The 12584-nt window shown below is 32.7% G+C and overlaps 1 protein-coding gene across 1 annotated transcript in view; it reads right to left on the bottom strand.

Moving 5' to 3' along the window:
• Positions 1–12584, bottom strand: part of LOC148623458 (cleavage and polyadenylation specificity factor subunit 2-like) — a 123959-nt gene that overhangs the window by 97225 nt on the left and 14150 nt on the right. Inside the window, exons 6-9 of the mRNA XM_088565259.1 lie at positions 12103–12218; positions 11692–11780; positions 10456–10554; positions 9685–9807 (exon numbers count right to left, since the gene is read on the bottom strand). Coding sequence (XP_088421385.1) covers positions 9685–9807; positions 10456–10554; positions 11692–11780; positions 12103–12218 — 427 coding nt within the window. The remainder of the gene's footprint in view (positions 1–9684; positions 9808–10455; positions 10555–11691; positions 11781–12102; positions 12219–12584) is intronic.

Below are 12584 nucleotides of genomic sequence, written 5' to 3'. Positions count from 1 at the left end.
AGTCTGCTCTGATGCCATTTGAATGCCTTTCTAAACTACCATTTGCTCTGATGCCATTTAAATGCCTTTCTAAACTACAGTCTGCTCTCATGCCATTTAAATGCATTTCTAAACCACAGTCTGCTCTGATGCCAATTGAAAGCCTTTCTAAACTACAGTCTGCTCTGATGCCATTTAAATGCCTTTCTAAACTACAGTCTGCTCTGATGCCATTTGAATGCCTTCCTAAACCAGTCTGCTCTGATGCCATTTGAATGCCTTTCTAAACTACAGTCTGCTCTGATGCCATTTGAATGTGTTTCTAAACTAAACTACAGTCTGCTCTGATGCCATTGGAATGCGTTTCTAAACTAAACTACAGTCTGCTCGGATGCCATTTGAATGCGTTTCTAAACCACAGTCTGCTCTGATGCCATTTGAATGCGTTTCTAAACCACAGTCTGCTCTGATGCCATTTAAATGCGTTTCTAAACCACAGTCTGCTCTGATGCCATTTGAATGCCTTTCTAAACTACAGTCTGCTCTGATGCCATTTGAATGTGTTTCTAAACTAAACTACAGTCTGCTCTGATGCCATTGGAATGCGTTTCTAAACTAAACTACAGTCTGCTCGGATGCCATTTGAATGCCTTTCTAAACTACAGTCCGCTCTGATGCCATTTGAATGCCTTTCTAAACCACAGTCTGCTCTAATGCCATTTAAATGCGTTTCTAAACCACAGTCTGCTCTGATGCCATTTGAATGCCTTTCTAAACTACAGTCTGCTCTGATGCCATTTGAATGCCTTTCTAAACTACAGTCTTCTCTGATGCCATTTGAATGCCTTTCTAAACTACAGTCTGCTCTGACGCCATTTGAATGCCTTTCTAAACCACAATCTGCTCTGATGCCATTTAAATCACTCACTAAACCAAAGACCTCTCTGGTGTCATTGGAATAGCTAACTTTAATAAACCAAGATACTTTCTGATGCCATTTGAACATCTTTATAAACCAAATCACTCTGATGCCATATGAATCTTTTACTATACAAAACACTCTCTGATGCCATTTGATTTTCTTACTTAACAACCAACTTCAGTTTTCTGTCCATTATCTTATTTCACTTCTAATCTTTAATAGATTAATTTGTACAGAGACTAAGCTTGCATGCAGAATAACGATGTATCCAATGTGATTACCTAAGTGAAAATTGGGAGTGGGTGTCAAGAGTTAATGTTGATCAATTAACAAGACTTCCTTGATAACAAAATCGAGGACAAAATAAAGGCATATAATTGAACTACCAATCATTCCCCTGATAAAGAAAACAAGATTAACACATTTTCAGATAAAAGCAATAGAGACAAAGCTATGCATACCATTATATCAACAAAATACCATTAACCATTTTGGACCATTTATAAAACAATTTAACTGAACAACAGTTGTATTATAAAACATTAAAACATCATTGTCTTCCTTGAACATTAAAAGTTCCTTGTCTTCCCTGAACATAACAAGTTCCAGGTCTCCCCTGAACATTACAAGTTCCAGGTCTCCCCTGAACATTACAAGTTCCTTGTCTTCCCTGAACATTACAAGTTCCAAGTCTCCCCTGAACATTACAAGTTCCAGGTCTCCCCTGAACATTACAAGTTCCTTGTCTCCCCTGAACATTACAAGTTCCAGGTCTCCCCTGAACATTACAAGTTCCTTGTCTCCCCTGAACATTACAAGTTCCAGGTCTCCCCTGAACATTACAAGTTCCTTGTCTTCCCTGAACATTACAAGTTCCAGGTCTCCCCTGAACATTACACATATAATGTTTTGGTGCCAGCTGCAGTCTGCCTTATGGTGTGAGGGTTTCCTGACAACACTGATCTGACATTTAACAAGACAATGCTGATCTGACATATAACAAGACAATAATGATCTGACATATAACAACACAATACTGATCTGACATATATAACAATACTGATCTGACATATAACAAGACATCATTGATCTGACATATAACAAGACAATACTGATGTGACATGACCATCAATTCAAAGTTCTTTCAACAACTTTCATTCTTTAAAAGCCTTTGACAATGCACAGCTTTCAATTTCTTTATACAGTGAAGAGAGAATAGATAAATTCATCTTCCTATGAGAGCTTAATGTTGGAACACACCCACTGGACACTGAAGTTTAACATCCCTATACAATATTCATCAGTACCAAAAGGTTGCACTCATCAATATTTGCATAATTAAATAACACATCAGTGTTAACAAAATTCAAACCCACAAGGTCACCAAATTTGGAAACAGATCTTGATTTAAGGCCTGGATAAGACTCATCAATAAAATATGATATGACTAATTAAGACAAAATAATCAAAATTTCAAGATCTGATTGAACTTGGGAACACCATTCAAAGCCATTTTCATTTTTCATTCATTTGATTAAATCCATTCAATTTGCTAGAGCATATAGCTATCTTTTTTGTTTGTCTAGATTCGTGAGCCCCTACCATTTTTTTCATCTGTTAGATTGGCAGGCCCTTTCATTTTTGCTTATTTGTGAAATTTGTTAGATCCTATAGCTACCATTTGTCTGCTAGATATGTAAGTTCCTTCCATTTCTGTTCATCTGTTAAATTTGAGAGATCATATAATTTCTGTTGATCTGTTTGATTAGTGACCTTACAATATTTGTTTCTATGTGAGATTAAGATTATCTAAGACCCTATCATTTTTGTTCATATGATAGATCTGTGAGCCCTATAGCTACCCATTTTGAGTTCAATATAAAGAAATTTGATTTACATTTTCACTTCAAATTAATGCTAGAAAGCAATTTAAAATCAGATTACATATTTTCCATAAGCATTTCATATTGCCATATGTTAGTTATTAAGCTTTGAAGAGACATAGTGTGCGATATGGCAAAGTTTTGAAAGATTGAAGAGAACTAGGTATTGTCCCCAATGGGACTAATACCACCCGCAGTTTGTTGAACCCTGTCCATTTGGGGATACAATTTTTATAGGGGATAGACACTTTTGACACACAGTTTTGCTGTCATTTCTAAAATTTCTAAAGTTCTTTCAACAAGTTTTGTTCTTTAAAAGCCTTCGACAATGTATACAATGCACCTAACTCCAAACCAAAATCAGTAATATTTTTGTTTTTTAGATTTCACAAGAACAGAATATGACTGCAAATTTACTTTAAACATAAATTCCTGACAATATGAACACCCCCATATGGTAATTTTACACTCAATTCAGTTTCATTACAATCCTGCAAGTAGTTAAGGAAGAGCTGTGGACAATGCATCAGACCATGTTTTGCTGAAAAATGCAAACAGCTGCCAGTTCCAAATTTTTGCCCAAACATAGATTCCTGACAATATGCACATCCCAATATGGTAATTTAACACTCCATTGAGTTTCATTACATTCCTCTATTCTTTGAGGAGGAGTTGCGGACAACACATGAGACCAAGTTTTGCTGGAAAATGCCTAAAAGTTCAACAGCCGTCATTTCTACAATTTTGGTACAAACATAAATCACTGACAGTATGCACATCTCCATGTGGTTATATTACATCCCACAAAGTTTCATAAAAATACTGAAAGCTGCTAAGAAAATAGTTCAGACAGACAGGCAGACAGACAGGGTGAAATCTATGTACCCCCAAACTTTGCTTAAAATAAAAGATCACAGTAATTCCATGAGGCATCGTCCATGCGAAACCTGACAGGGTAGTCAAGGACATTAAAAACTCCCTTAGTAGTAGTAATTCAAAGAGACTTGACAGGTCAGATGTACCAAAATGTACAATGTTGTTTTGAGCCAATAAAAAGTTTCTCTTTTCTTTATTTTCATAAAGTTTTACTAAAACACAACTTAAAAGGTACACAGACATATGGACAAGACAAACAAGGGAACAGACGATATATGTATATATCCTCCAAAACTTGTTCAAGGGGAGTATAAATATCCAAATTTCTCTCCAATTTTGCAGACTAAATTTTCTTCCTGATACAAAAACTAACAATATTTATTTATGACAGATGTCTTTTAGTAGATGAACACATGTACCAATGTACTCTAATATGTGATGAATTAAAGAAGAAGCAAAGAACACTTTAATGTATTTATAAATCAATAAGTCTGATCAGAATTATTGTGTATAGACTTACAAAATCCAATGAACTTCTCATTAAACTGTCATATGATAAATAATTACATAAACACAGCACAAATCAGTTGGATAAAATTCACAACAATAAAAGTATCAAATCCTACAGATTAATTTTTTATTGAATTACCTGAATATAGCTACAACTTAATTGTCTGATTTCAGATGATTAATCGTAAATATATTGCTGATAGGAAAACTTTAATCCCCACATGGAATAAAAAAATCAATCATTCCTTGTTCACAAATGGACATGAAATGTGAACACTGTTAGAAATTTTACCAAATTGCTCCATGAAAGAAATTCCATGCAGCATAGATTATCTAGGGAGTTGATTAGCAATTCCACAAATTTCATGCCAGATTAAAGGCACTTTTCTGAATGAATGGGTACTCATATAAAATTAATAGTTAAATACCAAATAACCTTATTGTCATGAACACAATAAAACAGGAATCATTCAGCTGCCATGAAATAACATTGAGAAATCTCATTCACCTGCCATGAAACTACATCTAAAAAAGTTAGAAACTTACAGTTAACTGACACCATAACAACTTACTTTAAAGTAGTCCTGGAAATATCAATCTTTATACATCTCAAATTTATTGTCAAATAGAAATTCAAATGCAAAAATTTATTTCGTTTTTTACCAAAAGTTTGAACGAATCCAGACAAAAATGAATTGTGTTTTAGAGAGCTAAATTTTAATTCTAATTATTCCATGCTTAATTTTTGTGTAAGCTAAGCAAAAAAAAAATTCAGAAGTATTCACCATAAGTGTTTCCTGAAATGGTGTTCATTATGGACAGATGTATTCATCTGAAAGTGTTTCCTCAAATGGCTTCCAATTTTTCATCAATGGAAAAATTTATTGCACCATTCAGTAGCACTTATGGAAATATTTATTGGACCATCTCAGCAGCATCAATAGGGGAAAATCCATTGGACCATCTAAGCAGCATCAATGGAAAAAAAAATATTGGACCATCTAAGCAGCATCAATGGAAAAAAAAATATTGGACCATCTTAGCAGCATCAATGGAAAAATTCATTAAATCATCTCAGCACTATCAATATGGGACTAACAAACCACTTTATCTGGCCAGTAACAATCTACATACACAGTGATACTAATCCATCTGAACTGAAATAATCTACATATGCAGTGATATTAATCACATCTGGCCTATAGTAATCTACATATACAGTGATATTAATCACATCTGGCTTGTAGCCATCTACATACACAGTGATACTAATCACATCTGAACTGAAACAATCTACATACACAGTGATACTAATCCATCTGACCTGAAACAATCTACATACACAGTGATACTAATCACATCTGGCCTGTAACAATCTACATGTACAGTGATACTAATCCATCTGAACTGAAACAATCTACATGTACATATGCAGTGATACTAATCCATCTGAACTGAAACAATCTACATACAGTGACACTAATCCATTTGACTTAACTTAAATAACTCTCATAAAAATTCTCAAAATCAAAAATGAGTAATATATATTAATTTTGACACTGACAAGACCAAGGAGTTCAGAATGTGATATATCCATCTTGCATGACATACAATAAAATATCAAAAGGCTGAATAATATGACCATGAACATTGTATTAACCCGGACCAAATCTACTTAAATAACACACACAATGGATTTCAGGTGAAATGTCCAAAGGGTCTTAGTAGTCAGATATAAATTTGTTGATAAATTTTTAAGACATCTATATCTAAAATACTCATCAAAACATTTAAAAACAAGACTATCATCAATAAGCTGCATGATTCTTCATTAAACAAACAGATAGTAATAGAAACTGAGAAAAATCACTCTATTTAACAAAAACAAGGTTTACTAGCGTTTACAGTAAGTTATCTATCTCTATCTAAGTAAACAAATGTGTTATGGGCCATCAAGCACAAATATCTTGCACTACTTAGAGAAAACTGCACAATTATCAATTTTTAGCAAAATTTATTTTCATTAAGTGCCATGATATTTTCTGAAATGTGATGAAACAGCAAACATTATGTAACATATGAGATCCTAAAGCAAGCTAAAAAATGCCATAAAAACAGTTTTACCACTTTCAGCAGTTGACAATCAACATTTTAATAGAAATTTCACATCAATTTTCACAATAATTTCAGTTTATTCAATTATAAAGGAAGAGAAGAAGAAATTAAATTTCAGAGTGATTGCCCTTATAATTCAAATTCAATAAAGTTCCCAAACCATAGTAACTTTGCTTTTTGATTACTGTAACTTTATGAGTATGAATTGCAAGATGAAGGAAGATACAGCATAGAAAAATTAAACATACAGAAACAATCTTTTAAAAAAAACTTCATCTACTAAGGACAACCACCACAACCCTTCATCATTTACTAGTAAGCTTATTTAAGCCCAAAACATAAATAAGTCAGAGGCCAAACAAATTTTCTTTTATATGGATCAACTGTTGAGTTTAAAGAATTGAAGATGCAATTTTTTTAAAATCAAGTTAAGTAATATAAGTTTTTTGAAGAATCACACAGTGCACAGCTTGATACAGCTCTACCGTGGCCATGGAAACCAGAACAGTTTGGCCAATTATAGGTACAGCATTCAAGCTTGATATAGTCTAAATTTTAAGTGCTGAAATGTTGAACACAGCCTACTTTTCTGAATGAAATAAAAGTGGTGAAAAAACTTTATAATTTGAAATTAGACATAAGAAATAAGCAATTGATAAAATTTAAGAAATTTCTGATTATTTTGCCCATTTGTGTCCCTAAGGGCCATAACTCCTTCAATCACTGCTTTCTATGGTATGGAACTTTGTAGCATATTTTCACAGTGGTTCATACTTTTACTCAAGTTACTGCCCAGAAATAAAAAAATTCAAGTACTTTTGCCCTTTTTAGCCAATTTCTATTCAGGTAAGCTCATGATGCCCCCATCACCACTCCAACAAAAAAAAATTATCCAAGCAGCATCTTAGTGATTCAGAACCTTGTGGTGCAATTTCAAAAAAAAAGATCCATACATTTACACTTAAAGTTTAAAGTAACAAAAACAAAATGCCCCTTTATGCCACTTATTCCTCAGCAGTTGGAGCAAAGCCGCTAAGATCATAAAAGCATTATCAAGTTTCCATTTAAAATATGGTACCTAATTGTCGTAAAACGTTATCCTGATCCATCAACTAATGTTGTAAGTTATTGTGAAGAAAACCAAATGTCTATGGATGACAGCAGTGCAAATAAAAGGTGATGTGACACAAAAATTTCATTTTCTAACTTTTTCTTTGTTATATCAAATACATTTTGTATATACAATGAAAATGTTCCTTGAAGTTTATTACACTATTTGAATAAAAATAAACAGATTCAAAATTGCAGGTGACCCATACAATCAAAATTAGCCATGTGGTCAAGTGACTGTGTTACTTAATTGGTTCTCAATTTTTACATAGACAGTTGATTTGTCTGGGGCTTCACTCTTACTGCATAATTTCTACAACTGAGAGTGGAAAAAAGGGGAAGTTCTGGTTTGCCAGCAAATCTTTACATTCAGACATATCAATTTAAACCATTTTTAGAAGAAAATGATGAACTGTCAGAAAAAAATTATTCTGAATACTAAAAGATTCCACTTCTGTTTGAAGATTAATCCATAGAAATAATTCATAATGTTCATCCCCTTGCTTTTCTAGAAACACCTGTCAAGTTGATCATAAAAAGTCAAACTCATCAATTTTCACCTAGCACATGTTTATTGTACAATTGTTTCAAGTTAGCAATGTTTTATTTCAAATTCCACAAAGCAAATGAAATGCTTGTTTATATTATTATGAAAGTCCTACACCTGCCTGTCAATCACAATCAACACTTGTGCCATGGGTCGCTAAACCCTATCACTGGGTCATAATAAACCTTCCAGGCTCATTTATTTTATCATTAAAATATTTGAAAGTACAATACATGGAGTGTCAGTACTTTAATGCTATCATCCTGTTTGTCACACTTGTAAATAAACATACTAGGGTTTTATAAATATAAGTATCAATAATAAAATAATGTTCATGTCACATCTCCTATAACAACACAAACAACATTAAGGGCCTGTCTATGAAAAACCGTGTGAAACTGAAAAAATTGTCTAAAGTCACTTTGGAAATTTTATATTAGGAATGGAATCAGGTTCACAAAAATGCAGATGATTTTGACCAGACATTGTTCTATTTTTAGTAACAGTCTTTTTGGTATTACGGATGTTTCTTTAATAATGAGCCATCTTTCATGACGAAATTCGGATAATTCTTATCACTTGTAAATGGTAGCTTTGTTAAGTGAAATGGCATAATTTTATGAAAAGCTGTTTTCATATCGGTGGTCATATAAAACTTTAAAAGCTGAGTTCATAGAGTAATTTATTCTTAACTACATAAATTTTGACAAAAGAAAGACAACAAACTACAATCGTTATCTGCACAGTGACATAATTATAAATAATAATTTCATATACAATAAAATAGGATGATCCTTTATTCCATTCCATTGTTCGACTTGACTTTTTATGAGCAACTCGGCGGGTGTTTCTAGAAAAGCAGAGGATGCTTACCCTACCGGTACACCTGGTCCAGCTCATTTACTTTTGTTACTTTGTATGTATGATTTTAGTTACTTAATGTTCTTTGTTGTGAATGTCTGTTTTCCATGTCTGGTCTTTGTCCCTGTATTACATTCTTTTGATTACCGCTATAACCTTGGTTCCTTTGATTACTCTTTCATAATTTAAAAAATTCAAAAGATTTTAATCTGTCAATATGATTTAATCATGTGTTTTGTTATTGTATAGTTAACTAATCTGCATGGTCGAAATCGACCATGATAATACTCAACAAATTTTAAGTAATCAACATTCGACAGACATCATTTGTTAGGTCACCTGGTTTACTGAAGAACACTTAACTTACCCAAAGTCTTAATCTGCAGTATTATTCCAGCAGTGTTTTTCAAAGGTCAACTTAAAACAATTCTGCAGGTCCAGAATCAAGCTTTCAACAATGTTAAAATAATTAAATGCCAGTTCTGCTGTCCCAAACAAGGCTCCAGAAATGGTAAATAATACCTGTCATTGACAGATAAATTTAGGAAATGTCCATTGGTCATTTACTATTTTAGATATCAAAAAAGATGTCCTACTTATTCATATCAATCTTTTGATCAAAGCAGCTGATTGTTTAATAAAATCAATGGTTTTAATCAAGTGAAAAATTTTCTTTAACATGGTAAAAACTAATTTTAAAGGACTTAAAATGTAAAAAAAAACTGAAATGGCTTTCCAAACTGCAGAAAAACACATTTTCCTTTCCAATTCAGTGAATAATGCACATGATCTGTAGGGAAAACAATGACTGATGAACTAAAAATTGAATGACTAATCAAATCTAACAAGCCTTAGTTCCAAGGGATCATTTTTCTACTTACTTTTGGTTCAGGTATTTTTGCAAGTTCTGCCAAGTTATGACACAATCTGACATGTTTCAAATTGTATGGGTTATTTCTGTTTTCTTCAAATGATCTGAGAATCTTGTCACTCATCCATTCAACCTGGTGAAGGTAAAAAAAAAACACAGTGAGCAAGCCTAAATACACCATCCCTTCATACTGGACACTCAGTCTAAAATAAGTGTCCCCCTCAACAGATTTCTGTGAAAATCAATCATATTCCAAGCATTGATAAAGTTGATATCCGACAACACCCAAATTGGCTTCAACTTTTGCCTTATCTATATAAGGCTACACACCAAATATGAAATAAATCCATCCAATATGAGCTGAGATTTTTGTGACAAAAATTTTCTCTATCATTCCACATAATGGAAAGAGGCAATGTCCCAAGAAACAGGAAGTTGATGTCCGACAGCACCCAAAATAAATTACAAGGTATACCCCATCTATATGAAGCAGCCTTTTTGGCCCCTAATTCCATCATAGATATCGTGATCAACCCAACAATCAACCCTAGCCTAAGTTTGATGGTATTTGACCTTGTGATGCGATTTCAGAGATCCATACACATATACTTAAGTTATATAGCTAAGTTTTATAAAATGGCCCTTATTTGTTCCATAATCTTTAACACTAAGAGTAACAACCCCAACAACTGAAAACCTTTTGGCCCCTTTTTGTACCCTTAATTTAAAAATGGTTCAAGTCTTTGCCTTAAAAATCATCAAAATGAATAGTACAATATACCTGTGACTTGGCAAATTCTACCACATTGAAGCTGACATTGTTAAGTAGAGCTAAAGAATACGGTGAAAGCCCAGATTCTGTTGTTCTCCACATTTGGTCCTACAAAGGGAAATAACCAAAGTTATAACACATGTTATGTACAGAAAAAATATTTTCTGAACTAAAATTAAAATTAAGTTTTTATCTCTTTATGTTCAACTTATGAAAAAGTAATTTCTAAACTGACTACATTGGTACTGACTACTAAAAGTCTCATTACAAGGCCTCTCTCATATCACCATGTAATCTCCATATCATTGTCTGAAGGAAAAAAAAGTTAAAAATATTAAAAATAAATAGAATAGTTTCATATAGTATATAAAACAAAAACAAAAAGGAGTCTGTGAACAATAGCTCACAAGTGATACTCTGCTTACAATCACTATATAAGGAAAATAAACAAATTTCTTGGTTGGCAGGAAGTTGTCAAATTTTTCCCAAAAACGATCCACCATATGGCATACCTACAGAAAGAATGTGTTAAAATATCAAGCTACTATCAATGGGTAGTAGCTGAGAAAACTGTGATGAGAAAAATTGTTACAGACACACGGAAACAGGGACAAGGATATAAAAAAAAAACAAAAAAAAACAATTAACGATGTTAAGACTGCGAATATATAAGAACTATTTTTAAAGTAAACTAAGAAGTGCAATAAAATAAAGAGTAAAATATGTGTAACAACTGCATGCATTATTTTTAACTATAAACAAAAAAAGAAAAAAGAAAAACAGCCCCAAGAGAGCACATGATGTCTTCCTTTCCATTTTTTTGGTACTGAAGAATGATAATTTTGATTCCTAAGTCATTGGAGCTATACAAAGATCAAACGTTATGAAGAAACATTTCATTGAGGTCAACTAAACATAATTACTATCATTTTTCAAGTTATTGTGTGAGAACTAAGTGCTAATTTGCATCAGAGATTTGGACTTCTAAAACTAATTCTAAACATTTTTTCTTCCCCTTAAGTCTTGATAACATAAACAAACATTTATCTGCAAACTTTTTGAAAGATATTTCTGTCCCCACCTAAATATTTTATACCCAACCTAATAAACTGTGTGAAAATGCTTCTCATCAAAATATGTATTTGAAAGTATTTAAATGAAGAATCTAAAGATATATAACACCTTAAAATTGCATATTAATCAGGGAAGGTAGTGTCTGCCTCTCCTCAAAATTTATAAACATACCAATAACTGAACAAGTTCTAACATTCTGCCAGCAGTATCCACGGCAACTAGAACATTCCCATCATTTCTCATCGTCTGCAGTATTGTAGCTAAAATGTAAACAGATGTAAGTAATAGAATTACTTATCTAGGTTTTAATGTCCAAATTTGAATCCTTGGTTTAACTAGATAGGATATAGAGATGTTGTCATTTAAATATTTCTTTCCACTTCACTATTTCACTATGAAAAAATGATCATTTGAATGGTAATAAATGGTTTGCATCAAGAAGTATCAGATTTAGTTAAATGTAAATTCTAGTTGTTAATCTTGACAGTGCAAACTGTCTGTTACAGAGTGACTCAATGCTTTTACCAGGGTAAGCCCAGCCACTTGGTGAAAGGGAATAATTCTGTGGAATACAACACTTACTCATTAATTGTTCATCTCTTAGTCTTCTCCGAGACTGTAGATATGTAGTATTAAAGGCATCTGTAATTAGGACTGATGGTCGAGATATAGTATCTAATACACAACCATTTAAATGTCTGAAAAAGAAAGAACAAATTGAATACTGAGAGAGAATTGAATGATTATTGAAAACTGATGTGACTCAAGAGAACAGCTTATCATATTTAAAGTCTATGACTAAACACAATAAAATGCTATATAGTGGGAAACTGGATCAGATCTTTAAATACTGTACAGTGGGGTATGTATGATCTGCATGCATCTCATAGTTTGGACAATGAATAAATATTTGATACAGCATAGCTTTCTGAGACAGTTTAAATTTGATAAGAGAACAATTAAAAAAAGCTTTCATAGCCGTATAGTCAATCTAATATCTCCCTTTGAAACATAAATACAAAACTATACTGCAGAATGTACATGCACTTTTCTTAGTTTGATAT

The sequence above is a fragment of the Perna viridis genome, chromosome 2 (genome assembly GCF_037379345.1).
Source record: "Perna viridis isolate PV_CMFRI_1.1 ecotype Kerala chromosome 2, ASM3737934v1, whole genome shotgun sequence".
Lineage (NCBI taxonomy): Eukaryota > Metazoa > Mollusca > Bivalvia > Mytilida > Mytilidae > Perna > Perna viridis.
The sequence above is the reverse complement of the archived record's forward strand: the minus strand, read 5'-3'. Positions and strand labels throughout refer to the sequence as shown.